Source organism: Serinus canaria, chromosome 7 (genome assembly GCF_022539315.1).
Source record: "Serinus canaria isolate serCan28SL12 chromosome 7, serCan2020, whole genome shotgun sequence".
NCBI classification, from domain to species: Eukaryota; Metazoa; Chordata; class Aves; order Passeriformes; family Fringillidae; genus Serinus; species Serinus canaria.
In genome coordinates this window covers 11244860-11271166 of record NC_066321.1, presented here as the reverse complement: position 1 = coordinate 11271166, position 26307 = coordinate 11244860, and the positions used below count along the sequence as shown (strand labels likewise).

At 43.0% G+C, this 26307-nt stretch overlaps 1 protein-coding gene and 1 non-coding gene across 2 annotated transcripts in view; one reads left to right on the top strand and one right to left on the bottom strand.

The window, feature by feature from the left end:
* CLASP1 (cytoplasmic linker associated protein 1) overlaps window positions 1-26307 on the bottom strand; it is a 169239-nt gene that overhangs the window by 101921 nt on the left and 41011 nt on the right. Inside the window, exons 3-8 of the mRNA XM_050976617.1 lie at window positions 22270-22348; window positions 21928-22031; window positions 21358-21449; window positions 21195-21270; window positions 18473-18570; window positions 17064-17131 (exon numbers count right to left, since the gene is read on the bottom strand). Coding sequence (XP_050832574.1) covers window positions 17064-17131; window positions 18473-18570; window positions 21195-21270; window positions 21358-21449; window positions 21928-22031; window positions 22270-22348 — 517 coding nt within the window. The remainder of the gene's footprint in view (window positions 1-17063; window positions 17132-18472; window positions 18571-21194; window positions 21271-21357; window positions 21450-21927; window positions 22032-22269; window positions 22349-26307) is intronic.
* On the top strand, window positions 23491-23607 carry LOC115483868 (U4atac minor spliceosomal RNA). The gene has a single exon (XR_003944608.1). It is a non-coding gene; the product is annotated as a U4atac minor spliceosomal RNA (small nuclear RNA).

Genomic DNA, 26307 nt, shown 5'->3' with positions numbered 1-26307 from the left:
ACAGAATACTGAAACCCAACTGATTTCCATCTATACAGACTTCTGGTTTAAGACAGGCACATCTACTGCCTCCATGCAAGATTTAAAGGAGTCAACAAGTCAAAACTAAAAAGAAAACACTTTACTAATACAAAGAACCATTTTCTAAGCAGCTTGAGAACTCTCTTTTCCCTAAGGCAAGTCTGGCTGGCACAGTGACTTTATACATCTGTGACCCTGAAAGATCACTGCAATGATAATTCAAATGGACAAATTAGATAGCGGCTTCTTCCCTCTTGCACTGCTTTGTCTATGCTGTAGAGAGATATGTCCCTTCATATGTGACATTTACACTTTACTCCTAAACAGCAAGCTGTAAAGTGTAGTCCTTGTAAGGGCTCAGCTCCTAGAAGCAGGCTGTTCCCTTTCCAGCAGGCTGCTTATGATATAAACATAGAAGTCACCAGGAGAACCACACTCCACTATACCTTCCTTCTGCTTTGTTATATTGTAAAGATGAGCATAAATACACCTTGAGATGAACAGTTCCTACTTTTATTTCAGTTCTAGGATATACAATTCACTCCAAAGCTTCAACTCAATAACCTTAAAACTTATGAGGATTTTTACTACTTGCCTGAAACACTCATTACCCAACAGAGACAAAATCCAGGTAACCAGAGCTTAGGAGGGTATTTGATGTGCACTGCTTGAGTTAAAGTTTGGGGAGATGGAAATAGGCTCTGGAAATCACAGAGGAGAGGCAGAGACTAAATTTCTATGACACACAAGGAAGGACAGATAGTGAGTAGAGAAGGGAATAGAGAAATTCTTGTAAAACACATATGACAAGAATTCACACACTCTGCTTTGTGAGCCATCCCAGGAACTGGTGCATATGCAGCTTCTTACTTGTCAGATAAAATAATATCATGCTCAAAAAGCAAGAGTCAGGCATCCCTTTCAGTCCAGCAATTCAATTAAATACTTCCTAGTGACTGAAGCCATGATTCCTTATTCCCCATTACTATAAAGTCACTCCCCACAGTGTGATGTCAAAATCAAATATTACTAAAACAGTATCAGCCCAAAAGATAATTTAAATGTTGAATTTTCCCACTAACAATAGTTTCTTGGGTGGTATTTTGTAAGTTGCCAGACAAGCTCAAAGCCTAGCATAACTATCTAGGGTGATTCAAGGATGACCAATCCAGACCTTCCTCCTCTTCAGGCATGTTAGAGCATGTACTGTAATACAGGAAGATTTTTAGATCCACCTGCTCTCTGGGACTTAAAGGACAGAAATTCTTGTATTCAGGGGGTGTGGGAGAACAGACAGAAATAGATTAAATGGATTCATACCATTGTAATATCCTACCACTTAGGAATAGAAGAGGGTACATGGGCAACCAAGTGCAAAACCAAACAGCACAACATTTGAGCATAAATCTTAATCAGGAGTAAAACCAGAAACTAATAGATTGCTTTAATCCTAAAGAGGCTTCTTCCCAGGTTATTCAACAAAATAAAATAGGGATGAAGTCTGAGACATTTCTATTTTGGAAACTCTGCAACAGGTTCTCAGGTTGAGATAATGGTCTTCAAGCTCTTACTGGGCCTTTTACAGTGCAATAGCACTGATGAAATCTTTCCCTGAACCCAGGTTTACTGTAAGTGATGACTGGGAAGAAGAAATTTGTTTTCCAAGTTTGCTCTAAAGATACTGATCACAAGGGAAGTATCTGTACCCATCAGGTCACAGAGGTGGCAAAAGCTGAGGGAAGGAAAGCTCTTTGAAGCACCTTTGAAATCAAAGTGTAATGCATCTTCACATTTGAATGATTTCTTATATCCCCATTTTATTAAGTCTTTATTTTTAGATCACTTTGTTATCATCTTCCACTCACTTAACATTGCTGTACAGGAAAAAAGGCATGACTCAGAGAAGAAGAGGTGCAGAAGAGCACGATTTCTCCTTCACAAAAAGCAAAATGGATGATTTTTCTTTGTAAGGGTGAGTCCATCCAGTGAACCCCCTTCCTGCCAGTACTCACTCAAATTACGATGCTCTGTAATACATCTGTGTGCTGCATGACAAAAAGAAGTCCAAGTTCAAGGTTATTAAAGGTACTTTGTCTCTCATGGGCTGCAAGGTGTCCAGACACACCTAGAATTTACATTCCAGAGCAGAAACAAAAGAAAATAACACATGTCAAAGAATTCAAATATTTAATTTTAAATATATTTAATTTCAGACACAGGAATGGAGAGACTTTAAAAAATGGGACTAAATTGTTAAAAGTGAAATGTGTGTTAGAGAGTAAAATCTAACAAGGAAAACAATGGTTCTTCCACATCATTCATTTCACAACACCTTCCCACTCACATGTGCAAAGGAAAATACACTTGTATTATATACAAGAAAAATATACTTGATGGTTTGTATTTATTAATTGTGTAGCAACATCAGGATTCCAGGTGACACTAAGACCATCCTTCTACCAGCTGGAAGAGACACTGAAACCAATCTTCAAATAATAACAACTAGTCATAGACTTTATCGAGTTTCCTTTCTGAACTTTGGGGCTTTCACAGTGACTCACAGGAGTGCAAATACATTTGTCCAAAAGCACACTTGAACCAGTTGTAAAAACTGAGAGCTACAACTCACTATTTCTATTTATTCATTCACCAAGTAAAAGGATCTTGACGCTCAAGTAAATTATTTGGAAATTATAATACTGCTTAAGATCACCAGTCAGATTCCAGACTCTCATGCATTTGCTTTACATTTTCACAAATCAGAAGCAGGAGTGACCATGTGTTACACTCTGTGTAACCAAGTGTTAATACTCACTTTGACAGGCAGGATTACTATCTGTTGACATGCTGAAAAATGCTCACAAACTCCATGACTGAAACACTATCAGGTATGGAAGTGGTAATACCACAGAGGAGGTGTGAAAGCAGAGGCAGATATGAGCACCAAATTAGCAAGTTTTTATTAGCAGGTGTTTCCAGGCATTGCTTAGACTATCTGAAGAACTAATATGAACATTTTAAAAAATTGCACAAACAGCTGACTATAACACAAGGAAAACAAAGAAGTGTATCATTAGTTGCACATCAGAAAATGTCAAGCAGACCAAGTTGCAGAAGAAAAAGTCATATAAATCTTTCTCCATCCAATTCAGTAATTTTTAGCAGACAACATAGGCTGCTGCTGCCTTGTTGTTTAACACAAATAACAGGGAATGCTCATAGGGCACTGCCATCTGTCAGCAGCTGTTACTGAAAACCAAACACAGAGCAAGTGAGCAGTTCACAGCACTCTGCCTCCAGATGCAAACAAAATTCAGAAGAAATAGGAATAAAGTGTAGAGGAAAATAATGTCTTATCAAATCCTTAAACCCAAATTCTATGCTCAAACGTACATAAACCTTCAGCATTTCTGGAGAAGACAAGTAAAAGTCAGAGCTTGACTACTTAATTCCTTTCACCAGGAGTGCTGAAGGTCCTGTACACTTGCAGATACTATAGAAGTAAAAGATTTCTGTCTAGGCATGATATTCCTCATATGTGGGCAACTGCTTTACCAGGCCATCAGTTTATTCAGATTGAAAAAATATTTGAGGCCTCCCAACACATGAGAGCAGGATCAGCCTGGTTCATCTGAAGTTTCCACCATTAACCAGCTTGAGCCACCTGAATTGCTCACCTCCACTACAGATCACTTACCTTAATTTCAAGTAGCAAGAATTATTATTTTGTCCAGACTGGAAATGAATGGCTCAGTTACTTAACAGCTCTTTAATATTTGTACTTTTGTGACAGCCTGCAGCAATCAGTGACCAGCAGAACCCTTTTTCATTGGATATAGTGTACATCCCATCAGCTCCCTGGATGTTGTCAAACACTGAATCCATGCTTAGAAGCCATGAGCCAGCCAGGGAAGCAAGCTTTGAACCACTAGCCTGCATATTAACCAGCACCCAGGGGCCTTTCAGGCCAGCTGAACTATGTCAGTTGAGCTAAAAAGATGAAATTATACTCATGCTGCCCCTCTGGTGAGAGTCTCTTGGCATGGTTTAGTCTAAAGAGTCTGTGAAGGGATGAGAACAACTTTGCCTCCTGGCACTATGGAGAGAAGAACCCCTAAGTGTCTTACAGAACTAATGCATGCCCTACATGAACTTCTCCATTCATGGCTGATTCATGTTCCATTTTTGTTTAGGCTCCACAGGTAACAAGCATAGCTTCTAAACAACAAATGACCGAAAGGTCAGCAAGCAGCTAGAATCAAAAAACCCATTAATGAATCACACCACAAACTAAAGATGGTGGCAAAACTTAAGAATTTCAACTTTCTAAATGAAAATTTCAAACTCAAAGCAATGACAACAAATCAGCCTTAGGCCTGTCCAAGTCCAACTCCTGCAAGCACACCACCATGCTGGTAAATCATCTGGTTCTCTTTAGCAACCATCTGTGCTTGCCTTCACTTAAAGAAGAATTAGCAAGCAGAGGAACTGGCACATGTGAAGCACAGCACGTAACAGACAACTATAGATTCACTCTTTGTTTTGCTTAGAGATTGAAAGCAAGTAAGATCAGGGTTTTTTAACTGGGAGGCAGGAATTTCAATAAAACCTTTACATAAGGATGCTCATAAGAAGTCAATGCTTCAATTAGCATAAACTCAAATTGTCTGCTTTGCCTCTTGACCCATGCAAAGCTTGAAGGCTGCCCACTACACACTCCCTCCTCTTTAGAGTCTGGAGACTGAATCGATGAAGTCTTCACTGACAAACAGAACCAAGAAGATGGGCTGGAAAACTTCCAGTCCTTCTTTTTTAATAGTAATTTTGTGTTTAGTTTTTAAATATTTGAAACATGGTCCTTCTAAATATCTGGAAAGCCTCTCCCACCGATACAAAGAATCATTGATAATTCCTGCTTGGAATAGGGGTGGATTTGTTGAGGTGATCTAGGTCAGTCATCTAGATTACATTTAAACCAGGCTTACTTAGCTTCCTTTTCCAAATATTACATGGAAAGAAGGCAAAAAAACTTACTGAGATGAAGAAAATTAATTAAAACATCTTGAGTTATAAGAAATATTTAGGCTGTCTACATTGGGAAGAGGAATACAGAGCTCTGTCTGCAAAATAAAGCTTGCCATTACAAGTGAAGTTTCACGAGACTCCTAGTAATAGTATTTTGAAGAATGGCATGAAGATTGAATGGAACAAAATACACTCACCTACTAATTTGTAGCAAACTTCACATAAACAGTTAGAATATATCCACATTTAAATATCAAGCTTTAAATTCTTAATAATAAAATCAAAGAGCAATCTGCATCTTAATGCTTTACTGAAAATGCCCATGTGCAACTTGACAGTCACACTGATGACAGACCAATAAAACTAAAGTGAAGCATTATCACCCATTCTAGCATAACACCAAATCAGCAGAGGATGTGCATTAAAGGATACATGCTGCCATTTATAGAGGTGCCTCTGTTGTGGCTTGCAGCCTTTCCATGCTGGCATCAGGTTGTGTTGTTAGCTGAGGTCACATTCTCTTCTGCCTTTAGCCCTGTTACCACTCGTGATAGACTGAAGAGCTGAATATCAGACAATCTCAAATGACACTGGCAACCCTTGCCTTCAGCTCACTGACACACACAGCTAGAAAGTACTGAGTAAAAAAACACTGAATCAAATTGAAGGTCTTCCTTAACTACTGCATCCTACAGGAAGAACAATGAAATAACGGCAGAATTTAGGTTAAAGGCACCTCTGAAGGTCAAGTGACTCAACCTCCTTTTGAAAGCAGGCCTGACAAAGCTGTGTTGGTCAAGAACACACCCATGGATGAAGATCCTCTGGGCAACCTCTTCCAGTGCTTCACTCACTATCTTCAAAGTGAAGAAAAATATCAACTAATGGGAAAAACCCCCAAGCATAAGGCTGTCCTTGCAGTCCCTCAATAATGTGGACTACTGGAACTTAAATCCATAAATCCAACTGAAAACCTCTTGATGAAAAAAAAACTTACTTCTAATTCAGAGGTTTTCTGGAATTAGTGGTCTATGCATTACAGGTACAGGAAAGTCAAAATTCCAACCCAAAATTTACAAGATGAGCTGCTCATCACAGCTTTTTACTGGCATTTGTCCTGTGAGTAGTTTCACAAAAACCACTTGCATGCCATGAGGGAGCAGAGATCACCTGCTTTCAAACACTGGTCAAACCATGGCTGGCCAAGGGTGCAGAGCACCAAACACAGTTTAGGTACATTCTCCTCTCTAACTGGAACTATTTACCATTTTTAGGACATGCTAAACACGGTGTTTCAGATGGCTCTGTGATGCAGCTTTCCTGGGAAGAAGCTGTGGAAAGGACCAAATGTAATATGCTCACACGGGAGGCCCTGAAGGGAACATTGTGCTGCAGCTGATGGAGCGCCTGGCCCACTCTGTACAAAGGACCTGGCACAGCCCAACCCTGTCACAAAGCTCCCAGGGCCCCAGTATTCTGCCACATCTCCCACACTTTCAGCAGAGTGAACAGAGCTCCTTATAATGTGCTGTTGCAAACCAGAAATAGTTAGGACAAAAATAGGGACAAGCCTGCTTTAGAGCCCGTGATAATAAATAGGCTTCAGGGAGTGCCATGAAGGGAAGCAGCAAGCACAGACCACAACGTGCATACAAAGACCCAGTACAGAAGCTTTGGAGAAATCCCACTACAGTGAGACAAAATCCAGTGCACACATCAAAAAGAAAAGGAAGGGGAAAAAAAAAAAAAGACATTAAAGAAAGCATTAGAGACAAGTATGGAGCTTCTTAAGGGGGAGGGAGCAGAGAATAAGTTTCAGTGTGCTGGTGCATAAATATTTTGCCTGTGGAAGCTTGGGATCAGATCTTATTTAAGTCTCCAGTGAAAAGGAGCGTTGACTGTCCCTCCACATCACAGAAGCTCCCTGTGATTAGAACCCTCTGCAGATTCAGCTCCTGCCCAGCACAGAGCTCAAACAGCAGGAGCACAAATCGGAGCGGAAGTGCACTGGCAGAGCTGCAGCAGAAAGAAGTGTGCCCAGCCCTGCCTCTCCAGGGCTGCCTCCAGGATTGCCCCTGATCCCAGCAGGAGCTGGGGGGAGCTCAGGGAAAGAAACATAAATGATGGAGAACAGAGTTAGACCCATTCTTCATAACGCAGCCCTAATTAGAAATGTCAGGCCTCACCATGAGCCAGCGCTCACTAGACAGGAGTCCCATTGCTCAGCAGAGACGTGTGGGAGACATGCATTTCTTAAAGATGTACACTCTTTTCCTTTACCCACAGCACAGCTAAAGGGAACAGCCTCACTGCATGGGGTGAAGGCAGAACCAATGCTGCCAACTGCACAAACACTAGCAGATGCAGTGCCAACACTGTTTCATACCTGAAACCCCTATCTCCCCCTCTCCTGTGGAAGGCTAGGAGCAGTCATGCCTAGAATACTCGTAACAAGGCTTTTTACAACATAGTCTACCAGAAATTTACATAGGGGCCCCGTTCATCTCCCATGGAAATCAGCAGAAAGAGTCCATTAGTATCAAAGGGAGCACATCTGCAGTAAAAAAATAGTGTACATTTCTCTCTTCTACTTCTGCATTCAAGCATACATCTTCAAAGAAGCCCAGATATGTTTCATATTCCTTAGACATCAGCATCTGCATCTCATACCAGAAACATCCATGTCAAGCATCTAAAGGATTTTGTTGTGCACTGAGAAGCTCTGAGGGAAGGTGGGTGAGGTGTGTCACAGGAAAGGGAACAACTCTAGAAATGTGGTTGCTATAGGTTTTGCCATTCTTGAAAAAAAGCAGTTCAGGTGACACTTCACAGTGAATGAAGGTATTTCTCTCTTCCTCTGTAGTGCATTGTTTATAAATTTTGATAAAATTCAACTGGCTTGACTCTGAAGGCCACCTGCAAGGCAGCAGCCATTAGCAGCTTTCCTCATGAAGATTTTTCTGCAGTGAGATCCCTGCAGGCTACACATGGGGTGTAAACCTAGCCAGGATTATTCAGGGCTGTCTGCAGCTTTGGGGCTGCAGGGGAATAAACAAAAAAAAAGATACTCAAACTGCTTAGCACAATGCAACAAAAGGATTCTTTTGACAGAGCAGCAGGGCAGAATTAATTCCTTCAGCAGGCAGAAGAAACCCAGTCATTATGCAGTATTTGCTGTCTTAATACTACAAAAATAGGATGCATTTACTTATTATAGCTCAGTTTTGTTCTATTTCACATCACTGTATTTGAGATACAAGCAAAATACTTCAGCCAAACATAACAGAGGAGGAAGGCAGTGTATTGCCAGACCAGGGCCAGTACAGACAATGCCTTCCCTGTACCTCCCTCTGGAGTTACAAACCAGCACTTGTCCACTCCTGCATTTTGGAAAAAGCTCCTCGTCATGCCCCCCACTAACATGGCTGTAAGGGCAGGTTTTGTTCTACCACTGCATGTTAAAACTGGATATACCATCTGTATTAGTAATTCTTCCTCAGAAATGGGCTCAGCAGTCTTATCTCATCCAGCCTAAGGTCAATGATCTGAAAATGAAAAGGACCTAGGTACAAGAAGACCTTCAAGCTTCCGAGCACTCAGGTTCTTTAGAAATCAACCAGGTGCTCTTCATCCTAGACTCTTTAATAAAATCCCACAGTTATGGAAGCTGCAGCTGCTGGGGTTACAATATACAAGGACAGGGATGTTATTTGTTGCTGGTAGGAGAAACACATTTCATGTACTGCTGCTGCCCATAAAAGCCTCTCCTGTATTTCACCAATAACCAGAGTGACTGCTGTCTTCAGAGGCTGATAATTACAGCAGCCAAACCCAGTCCACTTGTTACACACTCAACCTGAAAATAAATCTCATCAAATTAATTATAGCAGCAACACAGAATATATCAAAGTGCTCCACAAGAGGTGCAAGAAATTTCATCTCTTCCCCAAGCAGTCTTAGGCCACCACTGAGGCAGCTGATTAAGGACAGCAACTGAATTCTAACTGGGACAGAGATTCTATATAAAAACAGCCCAGAGCATTCATTTAAAAGTAGTTATTAGGAGACTACTCTCCAGCACCCAGCCAGCCTACAGAAAGGAAAAAGAAAGACACCTACTCCTCCACCACTTTCCTGGAAACTGAAGTATCTGTGAGCCTCAGGCAAGGACTTCTATGCCAAGAACAATTTTGTAATTATTGTCATAGGAGTAGAAAGTTTGTGATACCTTCACTTGTGCTCACAGAAGTACTCTACTATATACCCCCAACAAGTGTTGAAGTCAGTGTCTGTGAAACAAAACACAACCCAAATAAACTTCACAAATCTGCATAGTATACAACCATGGGATACTTTTTACTCCCACCAGATTGCCCTTCAGTGTGCCAGTCTTCCTCTATGATATTTGAATAGCTTGTACTCCCATCTCAGAGAATTGCTGACAATTAAAAGGCTGACTTAAAATCACTGCTATGTTGACAGTGATCAGTATGTGTGTGCACAGGCATATGTATGAATCATCCTCCTGATGAACTTGCCCCTGGAAAATTCTGTGTACCATAAACAAAGCTAAGTGATCAAAACCATAAGATTTAGTTAGTCCTTTCATGTAAAAATGTCACTGGAGTTAATACTGCTCCAGCTTTGACTGCAAACCCCTTCTGACAGAACTACAAAGGAGAACCATCTAGGGAAAACAGCACAGGAAAATACCACTAAACTGGTGCAAAGACTTTAAAGACAATGACCACTGCAAATTTAGGGCTCTGTTTTAGAGGTGAAACCAACCTGACACCAAAACCCATGAAAGAATTTGAAAGAAAAGATAATAGCAGAGAAATTAGCAAACTTCTAAGCATTCCTGAATTGTGATCACCTCCACAGCTGTACAGATGTTACTGCAGTTTCCTTGGGAGGGAAGGGTGTAGGGTTTTTTCATTCTAATTCTTTATGAACACTGGACTATAAGTTCATACTTGCCATGTGTTCTAAAGGTTGCATGTGTTTCCTGAGGCAACCACTGAGTTTGCTCAGATACACATGGTACTTTACCAATGGGGAAGAAGAGAACAGGCCCTGCATGAAGAAATTAATCTCCAGATGTGCAGGACATTCATGCATTTAACTTCCATCAGTAATAATGGAATGGTGCACATTAATCTTTTGCTCATGAAGCCCAAACTAAACAGCAGCATCTCATCCTTTAACTGCCCACTCCCTCAGCCTGTATTTTATTCATGTCTGTTAGTGATGTTGGTAGTAACGTGGTTCTGCTTAATTACACCAAAGCTTTGCCAAAAGAGCATTTGTGTGTTCATACGAAACCACCGGGCTTAGGGGAAGTGATGAAACAACCAGAGGAACTCTGGTCTTCTTTGCAAGGAAATCCTGGATCAAGGTACTTGGAATCAATCCAGAATTCACAATACATTAACAACTTACACACGTACTTTTCTTCTGACATTTGCTACTACTACAGTTCAGACAACCAGCAATGACCTGGAGGTCAGACATTTCCCAGCTGATAAGATCAGCTAGACCACTGCCCCAGGCTCTCCATTCCACCAGCTGATCTTTTAAAGCTGAGAAGTTCCCAGCAGGATGAAATCATCACACTTCATTGACAACAACAAATATATGCTTGCTTTCTGCAACAAGCAATGAAGTACATTAATTATTTAGCACAATTCTGACTTTGGAAAAATCATGGATTATTCTCAACTCCTCTTTTGAGAGACAGGAGGAGCAAGAGTGCAAAGGTCTCTCAGCTACAGATGGTGACACTATCCACTGACAGGTGATGCAGTTCATGAGGAGAAGAACCAGCCCAGACAGGTTTCTGTATTAATTTCCTGGCATTGGGAGTCATTTAATGATGGTGAACAAGGAACACCACGTACATGTATCCACTGCTTCCTCTGAAAATACATGCAGTAATTGCCTTGGAAAACAGTGTTCCAAAAGCATAAAATAAAGATCTGTCCATAGATATGGCACATATTGTAGCACGCAGTATTCATTCCACAGCATTCAATTCGCCCAGGAGATTTCCACTTTGTTACAAAAAATCTGCCAATTAACTCACACCTTGAGACAGTAAATAGCAATACAGACCCAAGGTTTATAGAATTTGGATACCGACCGACTCGGACTCCCTAAAATTAGTCTACTACATCCACAGTACAGGAAGGATTTCAAATGACAACGGGTACACTGAATTGAGAGAAAAGGGAGAAGAAAGAAAATGCAGCTTTTACAAAGATGGCTAACAGAAATCATCTCCTCTGAAAGCCGAGATGAAAAGCACAGGCTTCTTAAGTACCAAAAATAAATACAATATATGCTTCCCTCATGTAAATTAATTCTTCACAGGTGAATAGATACAGAGCTCCTCTGCCTTTCCATTTCACCAAGTCCCAATCCAGCCTCACCGACTACCACAGACATCCTGTTACAGAAATGCAGCTAAAACACAAAAATACAGGTTAAAAAAAGTGATATCTCTATTTGGTACATTCTTGGAACTGTGATTCAATGCTAATTCATAAGGACTCATAACCAATTTAAATCATCTTCCCAACTGATACTGCAGAAGGAGAAGTCTCAATGATCACTCAAAAACAACACAGACCAGCAGGGTTTCTGAAAATTCATGTCCTTCACCTCTCTCAACCTGTTTTGGTCCCTTACATATGCACACATTCTTTTTCTTCACCCCATCAAACAGACCATTTATCATATTTTATATAATCTTAAACTGAGCTTGATGACACCAGGCTACAGATGCTTGCAGACTATTTTTTTAAAGTTCCACTTTTACTGCAAGATTGCTTCAGTCTCTCCACATCTTTAAAAAGAAACAGAGCAGTCGAATACTCAGACATTAACAAATAAACACATCCATCCGTGTGGCTCATTCATTAGCACCTACCTTTCCCTGTAGTCATTATTCTCTGCAGTGCTGGGGAGCTGCTGGAGAAGAGCACTGTGCTGGGGAGCAGCTGTCTCAGTACATGTTTCTCAGCAACTCGATCACCAGCAACTTGCCAGCCTCCTACACCACTTTGCTGTGTGACCTAGCAGGCGATTGCCACCTCTCCTCCAAAATAAAAGCCTGTTCAGCATGCAGCTGAGCTCCATGTGCCCCCTGTGCCTGCTTGCTCACACGCCTCCCCTTCTGCATTTCAGAATTTCAGCAATATGCTTATTTACAAAGCTGTTAAAAAGGGAGCAGAGCTCCTCTTGTCCATTTATACCTTTCACAAGGATGCACTATTAATTACCAGTGTTCATTCAAATATCACTCAGACATTACTGCTCTCTCTCGGCCCACACAGGTGAAGAGGCATTTATTTGCTTTTTTTCAAGCCCTGAAAATGCTGAGTCAATGAAACCAACCTTCTGTTTGACTTTGTATTCCAACTTGAGACTGTATTAATAGTGAGCAAGCCATAATGGAAATTTAATTGCACAAGGAGGTATGAATGCAAAAAAGCACAGTGCAGCATTTACTGGTTCAAAATATCTGTTATCCTGGACAATTGTCACTCCTTCCCATCTGCAATTCTGCTGCTTGGATGTGTGTTGACAAACAAACAATATTCCACCCTCAGATGCAGGGCACCACTTGGCAAATGTGGGTGGTTTTCCTTCATACAATAAATATGAAAATAGTTTCCAATGACTCAGCTTTATTACCAGCAAAAAACAGGAATCTAAAATAGCTCCAGTTTTCATCTATTTAACTCCAAATTCACAACTTCACAAACAGAATTCATTTAGTAAATAGCATATTTGTCTTATACACCCTCCCAAATATAGAAGTAGTTCTACTGAAAAATAGCATTGCTCCCTCTTCATAAGTTTGCAGTAATTGAAATTATCACGTCTTTAATTTCAGCACTGTTTTAATTAACTTGCTTACTCTTAGAACACACACTCATGCAGTCAGCTATCAAAATTGCATCCTCCCCTCACTTTACTCCATGAGTACCCGCGGGGGAGAGATTTCAGCTCTAGAATTCTGGCTTTAAGATCCTGCTTTGATTTCCTTCCAGCCCAAGACCACTACCACCTGCACTGTCCCTAAATCTTGCTCTTCTGAATCAAAATTCAACATCAACAAGAAAGTTCAATGCCCTCCTTTGCCACAGGAACACCACAACAATATCCCTTCATGCACAAATATAAATGCGTCTCACAAAAATTGTGTGACTCACATCAAAAAAATGAAAGTTTGCATCATATTAAGATAATCACAACAATGAAAAGCATACAAACCATACTGAAACATTTTGGTTGCTAATAACTTTGGTTTGAGTCATTGATTCCTATCAGCTTGTATTTTTCAGAAGACAATTTATTTCATTCCTAATCTTTACTGAAACTTGATTATAAAGTCTTCTGGAGTCCAAATCTGATTCAAAGTCAACTCAAATCCATGGAAAATCTGTAGAGTTTCTGTAACAGCCCTTCCAGATAATACCAAGGAAACCCATACAGCATGAATTTCTTGGAGTTACTGTCCAATAGCCTCTCTTTGTACCACATTCAACTAAAGATCATCACACAATGCCACTCAAAGACAGCAGCTGACTAGCTGGCAATTACTGGCTCTTTCATGCTGAAAATGTATTTGTCCCAGGGGAATAAGGCATCTGCATAATTAGCAAAAGCAGTTACACAGAAAATAATTAGCTTGCTGAAAGCCCAAAGGGGGAAAAACTATAATTTTTGCTTCAAGAGGCTGACTAATTATATGCCAAATAACAAAACAGAGATGCACTGAGAATCATCAAGAAATCCAGCATGGATTTTAACTTCATATTCTAGCTATAAGGGCTGCTGGTAGCCTAGCAACAAGCAGCATACTTGGGCATGCCAAAACCTCCTCCGACTTAATGAAACACCTCAGATTACTATGCAAACCTCCCCCACCCCACTATGCATTTGATTCTTGTGTTACTAAAGGATAAAAACAAAGCCTAGCCAAAAAAACAATCAAACAATTCAAGATAAACTCAAACAAGCACTAATGGACTACAGTATAGAAAGATAAGCCAAAACAAAACATTAATTATTTTCAGAGACTTGAAATTCAGTCTGATTAGAGTTGACTCATTAGATTTCTCCTTTGGGTTAAGAAAACGTCCTATTATCTTAAGCAACTTTTCTAGTAGTCTGTGTAAGATTTCTGTTTGTGTCTAGGAACCACTAGATATGAAAACTTTAACAAGTTAGAGCAACTCACTAATCTCCAATGTACTGCTGATATACAGAGAGCGCTACTGCAACTCCTTCCTTTGACTTGACTCCTCAGTGAACAGGCATAGGAAACTCTTATCCCAAACAGTAGTCTCAGAGCCAAGAGACCAGTTTTTACTGTGTTCCACCATTCCAGAAGCCCCAGCTGCTGTCCCAGCTGTCCAGTACCACCACTGTGTTCCGCACAAACAGAGGTTTGACAACCACTTTCAAGTCTCGCTGTGATTAGCACAACTCTGGCGCTCAGTTATGAGTGACCTTTCTGCCAACAGTCTGCTCTTGGTTACCCACAAGAGAAGCACATTCACATAGTCACCCACCCAACCACTCTGCCAGATTCAAAGGGTTAACAAGACTGAGCTATTTCCACTATTTCCTGAGAAAGGGAAATCTTTTGCATGTGCAATATCCATCACCATCCTCCCTGGTGACTCTGACAACTGCTGAAAGTGTCACCTTTGTTCAGAAAGTGTCAGGGACGCAAGAAACCTGACAAATTTAGCTTGTCTTTCTCTCACAGGCCACAATAAACTTGTGACTGTGGGTGAAGATAAGCCTCCTTTTGCTGGCTTACACAATCTCAGAAAGATAAACTGAAAGTTGCACAGAGCTGTTGACACACAAGATAGGACGAGCATGTAACACTGTATTTGTGCTGTGCTTAAAGGGCAAGAAAGAAGCAACAAACAAGCCTATGGCACTAAGGGAAACTGAACCCTCCCCCCAAACACTCACAAAAAATGTCAATAAGTAATGTTATCATTACTAACTTCACAAATGAGAACTACTTTAATTCTGCAACTATAGAACTTACAGAACAACTTTTTCATTTCTAGGGAAGATGAAAAGGTTCTGGCAGAATAACAGGAGATCCTACACTTGCTCTCTTTGACCCTTAAGACTCCTCCACCCTCTCTTTTCCCCAAGGCTGCTTTTTTTGTCGCAATGTTCATACAGGAGATTCTACGGAGGAGAAATCCTACCACACACACAGACTCCAGAGAGTGCATCCTGCCACAGCACAAAGCAAGAGCAGGGAGGCATCAGAAGATCAGGTTAAATAGAGTGCAGAATACAGGAGTACTTGTGCTGGGAGGTACTGAAAGCCTGTCCATGGAGTCAGAAGATCTCAGGATCATAACATCTCAGGACCTTGATGCACAAAAAGGGTAAATCTTTCACTGAATCAGTGAGAAAGGGGTATAAAAGAAAAGATAATTTTCAATGAAGCCTAAAAGTAGATCTGTTGCTTCAGCTGTAGCATTACATCTCAGATCACAAGTCTGCCTCCTAGAAACACCAACCAATAGCAATCTACATAGTACAATGATGCATCAAATTGCTTTTTCTTTTTTTCAAAGTTCATTCTATTCCACTGCTAGCAAGACAAAAATTCTACCTTAGCCTAGCCAAGCAGAAAGCAAGGAAGTTGAATCAGCAGTAAATCTGTTTCAGTTTGAGAAGGGGTTTCAGAGAAATCACCTGGAAGCTGGGAACATAAACAAGTTTGCTAAGGGATTAAATATTTACATCCCCTCCCACCTGCAAAAAAAGAACAAGGACATTTGTTTCCCAACTGCACTTTTTTATCCCTGTAAGCCTCATCCACCTGGACAAAAAAAAAAAAAAAAAATAGTCCCATATTATGCAAAAGCCTAATTTTAACCCATTCCATCACAAAGGAACCCTTATCAGGTCTTCATCATTCCCAAACATACAAGATAATACATCACATTTCTGAATAACCCAAACTGTAACTTCAGGATTTTCAAATCAGTTAATTTTATTGATTCTGCAGGGATGAAGTTTACTGTGTTGTAAAATGGTTATGGCAAGAAGAATGGTGCCCAGAAGTGAAAAAGGGGTTTTTTTTCTATTTAAAAGAGAAAACACCTCTCTGCTCTCTTGACTTTGAAGAGCGTGGTAGGAATGACTGGGACATCACCTCCCCTACTCCTGGCCCTGCAGAGGGTGTGTGCTTGATAGGAACACACAGTGCTGAACTCAGATTCTTTATCTGCTCTACTCAACAGAAAGATGCATTTTCTCACCAAAAATTCTCACAAAAATCTACTATTAAACAATACCTATTAAATTTATGATATCTGTTAAAATTATTTCCTATCTCATAAGCTTATCTGTAAACACAGTAATAAACACTTGTTATTACAGTAAGCAAAATACTAGTCTCAGACAAGACAGAATTAAAGCACAGATTAAGGGTCTTTGGCGATCAGTCCTAAACATACAAAATATGCAAATTTAGTGTCCTGGTTTGGGACAGATTTGGGAGGAATCCCAGACACTTAGGAACTGCAAAATACAAACAATGTGAGCTTTAAACAGAACACTGCTGCATTATTGTGTGCACTCTCTGTGCCTTTTAGGGCATTGAACTGAAAAGGCAATTCTCCTCTGAAATTACTATTTAATACACCTTATGAACAATTTACTTGCACATGGACTTGAGAACAGGAGATGTATTTTCCTAATGTAATTCAAGAGGAAAAGAAAACAGTTATAGCACCACCTTCTCTTCTCGAAACTTAGGCTTCCTTCTTCTGATACTACAAAAATAGAGCAGACAAACTAAACATCCATTTTATTTATTGGAAAGGCATTGTGTGTATTTTGGAACAATCACCATACTTGCTTCCCCCCCAACAGAATGCTTGCTGTATATCCATTTGAATGCCTCACCAATTGAAAACTGCTAAAAGCACCAAACAGACAGTACAAGTATTTCTACTCACCAACTGAAGTCTGGACCATGTTTCCAGATTTTTGGACCTCATCAAATTTTGTAAAAATTACATTCAACCTGTTTGAAAGTTAAAAAAATACACAATGAACAACTGAATTTAAATTTTAGGAATATTAGAATCTTAAAATCACTAAGGCTGGAAAAGACCTCTAAGGCCATCAAATTCAACCTTTAACCCAGCACCATGTTTAGCAGTAAACACCATGTTTACTACTAAACCATGTCCTCAAATGCCACATCCACCTGGCTTTTGAACACTTCCAGAGATGATGATTCTACCACTTCCCTGGGCAGCCAAATTCTAACATCTTATGATCTTATAGAAGAGATTTGGCTTCACTCAGCTCAGGTCATTTGGAGCACTGTCAAAAATGTCAGCAGAAAATGTCAATGCAAGGAAGTTATTTTAATATTAAAAAAAAAAACAACCAACATCAACACACAAAAATTGAAAGGAAAACCTGAGATTTAATTGAAAATGCTACATTACTGAAGATGTGATAAGGCTAATTTCCAGTTCACCACCACTTTTTCTATCTTAACTCTTTACAGAAATACCACAAAACACACCCCTAAAAACCAACTTGACACAACATTTGTATTTGGCCCTGACACCTTCCCATTTATGTCACAGGTCTAGCAGAGCAGAAGATTCTTATCACATCTCATCATTCCTTCCCAGTGAGTTTATTACTTTAAGGCACATTGTGGGAGCAGATGTTTCCACTGAAGAACAAGAGGCAACAACAGTGCTGCCTCCACCTGCATGTACCCCAACTCCAAAACCACCTCTGAGCACTGACAAGCTGCCATCTACTCCATCCTCAGGGCTAACCATGCTCTGCCCTGAGCACTGGAGGCAAGATGCAGAGCAGCTGCCTAATGCACCTGAAACAGCAGAAGCAGAGGGACATGGCTTTGGTTTTGACATAAGTTTGGTTGCTTTTTCAGGTGTGGGTGGGGTTTTTTGGGGGGGAAGGGGGCAGAGGAGGGAAGCTGCTTTTTTTTTAAGTAAAAATCTTAAAACTGATTCTTTTGTTTGTGTTTGTTGTTTATGAGAGCCTAAGTTGCATAAACAGAAGCTACTCTGAAGTGTCTCCTCTCTACATATGCAGAACATACAGGAAAAATATTAATTCCCTTAATCTTAAATCAGTTAACTAAATATCTGTAATAATTTTCGTGGTTTTCCAAAGATGCTGTGGCATACTTGGGCAAAGCTACAGGATCTGCACCAAGTAAATCTGAGTGCTTATCAGATTAAAAAATAAAAATAAAAAATTAAACAATGTTCCTGGGAAAAGGCTCAGTCATGAGGTTCCTGAAGTCTTCTGAAGGAAGGAAGGGAATAAAGAGCAGCCCAAAAATAGTGAAGACCTAAGGACATTCTCAACTTACCGAGACTGGGGTAATCCTTTTTTACTGAGATCAGCCCTTACACGTTCACCAACATGTCTGTAAATTTCCACAAGGCTGTTTATTGCTGCATCTCGAACCTGGATATGAGACATGAGAGAAATCAATCATCTTTACAATTTAAATTAATAAACCCCTAGTAAGTCCTATCTTAGAGAACTAAATTTGTCTATTTCTCAGCAACAACAGCTGACACTATACACATTACCACACAGTTCAAGAAGGAGCTTCCTACCCTGCCTTTCACATGTTAACAGTATCAGCAGGTAATTGAATTGAAAAGGCAGTGAAGGTGTAAGATGAAAGGTTTCATGCAAAAGGAGCCTGGCTGCCTTTGCCAAGCTCCTCCCATTGTATACAACAGGTACATTTACTGGGTGAAAAAAGGATAGAGACACAAATAGATCTTTCTTACTGGAATATTATCAAATAAACTGATTTTTAATGCTGTCTTAAAAACTCACATTTCTATGTTGATAACAAAACAGGGAGGAAGGGAGGAGTAATCAATCACCTGAGTCACAATGAATTTTGCATATTTTCCAAACTGATCTGTAAGAAATTGCTGAGCACATCCTTCCTTCCAGCCAACAGAAGAGACATAAATCTGATTAAAGTGTCACCTTTCTGTACTTAAAGCCTTCCTCCACTAGACATAGCAGGGAGAGGAGGTAAACAAACTGCTCTGCCTAGAGAAACACTGACTGTGCACTTAAGCTTCTCAGAGGATGGCCCAGCAGCTACCCCCACATACACCCCAGGGTAGACATGGAATATCCTGAGACACAAGCTAGAATTGCCTGTAGGTGGGAGTCAGAGGGCAGGCACACATACCCTGCCTCCTAGCCAAAGAAAACCCCAACACTTGACACCCACCTCTCCCGGTTCTCCTGCTCTGCAGCCTGCCCACTCAGCAGGTCCCTGGCAGCCTCCAAACCCCCCCTCCACTCATGCCAGCCCTTACTCAGCACTCCTGCCTCTCTCCTCCTGCCCATCAGCCCCATTTGCCACCAGTGCTGCTGGGCACAGCAGTCTGTGGGGACTCTCTGGTGCCCCCACAGTTTCTGGGTACACGGACCCCAACCCAGCCTGAGCACAGCAAGGATTGCCCTCTGTGTACAGCTGAGCAGAGGCACAGTGCAGGACTGTAAATCCCAAAGAGCAAGGCAAGGAGCCCACACCATCTTACATCTGGTTTACTCTACCACAGCAATAATAAAGCTTTAGTAATTTTATTTTTGAGAAAACGATCAGAATTTAAGTACTGTTGTCACAGCAGATGTACAGTGGGTTACTCAATCACATCAGCTGAAAACAACAAAAGCACTATTTCTGAAAAGGGCTCTGATGGAACAGCTTCCACATCCACAACAAAAGAAAAAAAACTGGACTTGACCAGGAATTGTTTCTCGATCCTCTCTCCAAGAGAGGGCAGCAGTGACCGAGCCCAGCAAGTCTCCCAGCACTCGGGAGGCACCAGCAGCACAGCAGCAGCTCCAGGGGAACCGAGGACCAGCCCCTGCCCCAGGGCAGACACTGTTTCACCCAGAGCCATGTCACAGCGATTTCTGTCTGACCAATTCAGGCACAGGCTTTCTGGGGATGAGGGACCAGACCCTGGAAAAAGGGAAAGAGATCAGCCTTGTTCCCCCTGCATTTGGATACAGGACAAGGAGCTGTGCTAGGCACAAGGAAGAGGCAGCACAGAGGGAAAATGTCTCAGTGCCCTCACCAACTCTCCAGTTAATTCAACAGCTGGCAGGACCAAAGCACCTGTGTGCTTAGCAAGTCCAAGCCCTAAACCCAGGATTTCCTTGGAGGATAACAGCTTGCTTACTCCCAGCTCAGAACTACAGGGAACCCTAAACATTAAATTTCTTGGAGCAATGGTTTTACCATCCTGCACTGGCACAAGCAGCAAGGGAAGGCTCCTTCACTCTCACTACTCCTCTTAGCAAGGGGTGACCCTGACAGCCACAGAAATCTGGCCAACCCCCCCAGAGCAAACACAAACCCATTCTCCAGCTGAACACCCTGTCCAGACCTGGATCACAGATGCATCACCCATGCTGGCAGAACAACCAACAGCATTATTCAAAAACTGCTAGTCCACATTACACAACGAGTTTGAACACTACTTCTCCACCTCCCTCTTCTCACTAACCCCACATACTTGCACCTAATTCCAAACAAGACAACAGGCACTTAGGAGCAACAGATTTTATTCCACTTGTATTTTCATTGGGTTGCACTGCTGATTAAAGGTCCTGGTACAGGTATTCTTCACCCCCTATTCAGGAACTGCCTGTACAACCTCTGGCAGTGCACATGGCCAGGCTGTCTGACTGGGCCCATTTGCCCTCCCTGCCCAGACTGGTTTCTCTCTGAAGTTGAGGGATGCTGCACTGAGCCCAGAGGGATCCCTGCAGCCTCCCCTGTATTCAGGCTCCAAGGCACAGGAGTTCCCTTTCCACAAAGGTTTCCCTCTTTTGTTCATCTCACCTGCAGATTCATGTTGTTCTACTGAACCTTGGAGTAACTGATATGCTGGTTTGGACATACTTCAACTTACATCTCTCCAAAACCAGCCAAGGGTTCTGTGTGCACGGTATTGTTCAGAGCTCACCACCAGCAGCACAATTAGCTCATTTACCAACAAGGCAACCAGCACTACCTTTAGATGTGACTCACAGCAAAAGCTCACCTGGCTGTTTGGATCTCCAAGTAAGTTACATATATGTGGCACTATCTTACTCAGTGTTAAACTCTGAGCTCCAGATCTGGAAATAAAGAACAAAAAGCACCATTATGAATCAGAGCAGGCTCGTGGACACAACACATGAGGTTTGCAGAAGGTTCTGACTTACGCATTGAGTGTTGCAATAAGGCAGAGGCAAATCCCTTCTCTTGTCCGAAAATTCTTGTGTTTGAATCCTCCCAGCATCCTGTCCCACACGTACTGAGGAAGACAGGAAAGAAAAAAAAATAAGATGGGGTAAGAAACAGATTCTGTCTTCCAGCAGACATACACCACACCACCTCTGGAGCTCAAATACAAGCTTTACACCCATCCAAACAGAGCAGGACAAAAAGGAGCAAGGTACTTTTAGATCTGACTAATTCTTTGTTTTGCGCTGACTTCACAGTAACTCCCCACTGCCTAAAACATACTTACAGCAAGCAAGCACCTTCCAAAAACCTGGAACAATATAGCTCTTGACATATACCCATCCCATCCTTGGGAAATCCACTGACATGCTCTCATGTATCCTGTCAGGCAACAGCCTTCCCAAGTGAAGTAAACATCTTATAACAAGGTCTAGGGAGATGAAGCCACTTCAGACAGAAAAATGGCAGAGAAAACCTTCTGACAGAACAAAAGGTTTCATTTTTTTACAGAGCCAGTCATTCATGCTGTGGAGGACTGCTGAACATACCTGAGGGTTAGCAGCTTGTTCCATGATTTTCAGCAGCAAGGTCTGATCCTGCTCCCTCACTGAGTCCTTAGAATCACCCAGCCTATCAAGTAAACTTGGCAGCACTAAGGAAAGAAAATGGGAACATTCAAATCCCTCAAGGAAAAAAAAAAAAAAACCGCAACAGAGGCCCTCTGCTCTCCCTCCAAAGCCCAATGGAGGCGCCAGCCTCACTGCCCTTCAGCAGAGCAGGAAAACCACCAAGAGCCTCCCAGCTCTCCTGGGAAGAAAGACAGCTCTGAGTCCAGCAGCCAGGGCAGGTGCTGGCAGAGTGAAGGTGACACTCACACAGAGACCCCTCACCTGTGCCAATCTGGGCCTTGAAGCGATCTTGCAAGCGGGACACCAGTGCAGAGATGATGTCAATCCCCAGGAGAACCACCTGCAAGCACAGAACAGGCAATGAATTAAGAGTGCACTACAACCGTGATTGCTGCTCTGTGCTAAATTCATATGTGTAGATGTGCAAAGTACACAAACCATATGCATGAACCATTTCAGTATTTGCTGTAACTAGCATTCCTAATTCATTGCAATTATTACAATTATAATTAGAAAATGGAATGCACTAAGAGTTGCTTAATTATTTACTATCAGAAACAAAACCAAACACTTATCACATAACTGGAATTCAAAGAAAGACACCTAAGTTTGAGAGAAGCTTTATGACAGGCTGCAGATCAGAAAATCTGCTCTGATTTAGTAAGCTTACTTACTAAAAAAAGGCACATCACATACATGTATGTGAAACACTTCACAAAACTCTATAGATCGTGATCGTGCTGGTACAAGACACTTCTCCCTATGTTTTTGGATAAGCACCGAGGTTAATCACCCCTGGAAGTGTTAGGGACAGCCAGGCTTCTGAGGTGGTGCCACCAGGACTGTTCCAACCCAGCCCAGCTCCCTGTACATACACACAACTGCACATATATACACAAACAACCATGGCAGTGGTCATGGCCCCAAGCCTGCCAGAGCTCAAGGAGTGTTTGGACAAGGCTCTCAGGCACATATGGGATTGCCGGAGTTGTCCTGTGCAAGAGCCAGGAACTGCAGTTGGTGATCCTTGCGAGTCACTTCCAGCTCAGGACATTCTACGACACTGTCATACATACATATATTTTTACTCCCGTGCATACACGTATACAGCTGTACTCGTTGTGTACCCGCTGTCCCTCCCTGTACGGGGAGCTCAGTTATCCCCGCAGCCGCGCGTTACCGGAGCCGTTCCCTGCAGTGCCGCGGCCGCTCGGCAGAGAGCGCGCTCAGTCGCCGCTGCCACTGCGCGGTGGCCCCGCCCTCTATGCAAATCAGCGCCTGTCTGGCGCAGAGCACTCTGGGTAGTGGCGCTGCCAAAGGAATCGAACCTGGGTCGGAGCCGCACGGGGGCCCCGGGCCCGGCGCGGTGCGCGCCCCCGAGCCGGGAGTCGGGCTGCGGACGGGCCGGGGGCGCGCCGCCCCTCGCCGGGACCTGGGCGCGGTTCGCGCTCCCCTACGGGCGGCGCGCCCCAGCAGCCGCCAACCGTCCTTATCTGGGGGTTGCGCGGCTGCTCAATGAGCGTATGGCGAGAGCAGCCCTGCTAACGCCTTAAACAACACAGCAGCGCCCGCTCCGTGCGTGGCGCAATTTTTGGAACCTCGCACCGCGGCGTGTTCGCGGCGCGTTCTGAACAACGCTCAGTTCGACCCCAAACGAACACTCCACGGCACTGTGCGGTACTCGCGCGGTGCCGCGACCTCCTGGCACCGCTCCCGCCTGCCGGCACCGCCCCCATTCTCCCTTCCCCCTCCACCCACAGCGCTACTTCCAGCGGTGCCCGTGCGGGGCACCCGCGGCGCTGCTCAGCGCTGACCCCCGTGCGCTACTCGCGCAGCAGCGGTCACGGCACAGCCCTGAGCCTATCACATGGATTCGCTCCACATTCGGCTCCTAACACCCAGGGAGCCAGACGTGGTGTGGCAGGGGAAACAGCCTACCACTGCATTCCAAGTATCCTGTGAAAAAAACCTTCATAAATACCAGCCCCTGGATCCTAACTTCTCCCAACATACAACTTCACCTTCTCCAAAGAGCGCCTACAGTCTTCTCCCCTCACAGTAACAGACCCCTCAACACTGCCAATTTTTAATTCAACAATATTTATTCATACACCAAAGGAGCTTTTTCCTCGTGCTTTTATTAAGCTGTGTTTCGTTTTCACATTCATCTCGCACACTGGATTTAATCTACCATTGACAAATGCTCAGCCAGCTGCCCTAAGGCCTATCGCTGCCTGTGTCTGCCGGCTCAGGGGAGCCTCCCGCCTGGGGTCCGGCAGCAGAGCCCCAGCAATAGGGTGAGCTCCAGATCCGCATCAGTGGAGAGATGCTTTTAGGGAAAGTCAATGGGACTCTGAGTGCCAGTCACCATTCACAGCTGTCTGATCAGAGCCCCATCACGGCAGCATCCTGTACAGAGATAAGTGCCTGCCTGCAATTACTGAGATGTGCCCCAGGGATAAATTCGATCCCGGGAGAGGAAGGAATCCATCTCTTCTTCAAACTGCCCGAAAGCCAGGAAGAATGAGGGGAACTCATCACTCAAACATGAAAGGAAACACATGCACAGTGCAAACATACCCTGCAGTTCACCCCCAGGAGAAGGCCAGGAGGATGAGCTAAGCCATGCACGACTTTTTGCTGTTGTCCTTATAAATTAGCACAATTATTACAGTGGTGCTTGGACAGCTATTGAGGAAACAGCAACTGGGATGAGCAAATGTTACTCCCAACTATGCTGGATTCATTTATCAACCCCAATGTGACACCTGCCTCAGAAGGTCAGATGCAGAAAGCAGAAATCATGTATGGATTGACAGAGTCAACAGATCCGCTACAGACTGATAACAGACAACCGAGGGCATGGCTGGCAAACGAACAAAGAATTAATTGAATTCCAGCCCTGGCTGCATTGCACTGACTGCACTGAAGAGCCCACCCGTTCACTGCTGGAACAGTTACTGAAGCTCTGCCTGAATTAACACACACCAAGGTCCAGGAGGAACCTCGGGAGCAGTGATGGGCCCTGTCAGCAGCCATCCCACTGCAGTGATCCCGATGCAGGCCTCTCCCCCAGGAGCCAACTGGCAGGCACAGCTCCTCACCAAGGCACAGGAAGGGCAGCTCCCCATCCGAAATTCCAGATAATGCTGCAATGCTGATAACTACAGAGCTATTCCAGGCCTTTACATCAGCACAGATCTTTCAGCCTCCTATTTACACTGGCCCCCAAAAGAGCAATCTCAGAATCAAAGTGACAGCCCTCAGCCTGAGGGTCTGCTTTTGCTCATTTGCCTCCTGAGGTTCCCCAAGACAGTTAATAAAGCAAGTTGTGCCACCCAGTATTCAGCTCATTTGGCATCTGCTGCTGCTTTGTCTTGTCTCAGAGTGCTTTCTGTAGGCGCCAAGGGCTGTCAGCAAACCCTTCTCCTGCCTCTCTCCAAATGCCAGGTCATCTCTCCTAGTAAAGAAGTCTCTAGTTAGCTCCCAGGATGCAACACAGCCTTTCCCAATACAGACAGTACTTTTTTTCAGAGGTCAACAAAAACAACTCAAAGCAACTGTCCTTTAATATCTGGGTGGTGTTGAAAGACTTGCAGGCAGCTCCCCATATCAGAGAGCAGACAGTCCACCATCATCTGCTCCAGCAGTACATGGTCACCTAGCATGGCAGACAAATCCATCCAGTTTAAAACAAGACACACCTAAATACACTCCATAAAAGGGTAAGAAAGCTGCACAATCCAGCAACAGCTGATTGAGCACAAAGAAACCAGAGTGAATCAGCTCCAGGCCACCCCAATGGCCTGGACAAACTAGGGGGGGAAACAAGCCCTTCCCTCCATTCCTCACACCATGCCACAGCAGGGATGTGGTGTTGGCTGCAGGAGCCTTCATCCTCCCTCTTTGCAGGGGAACAGCAGTGGGGTGGGCAGTACATCCCCACAAAGTCACTGCACTCTGCCAGCCTCCTGCTAACCTTCCATGCCTGGCAGCTTGGGACCTAAATGGGAATGCTGGAGAAAGCTTCTACAGCAGCTGTGACACCAGCTTGCTTCATGCTGCTTCAACATGCTGACTGCCACCACTGGTGACACAGCTTAGCTATTTCACTTTGAACTCTCTCTGAGAGGTTTTCTTTGGAGAAGGGATGGAAAATGGAAGGTAAGACTTTTAAATATCAATATGAAAAAAAAAGAATTGTAAGAATATTCAACCAGGGTTTTTTTTAACAGTTACTTAGATAATATTGTGGATTCATAAGCAAAAACATGGAGAAGCGCTTGCATACTTGGGACT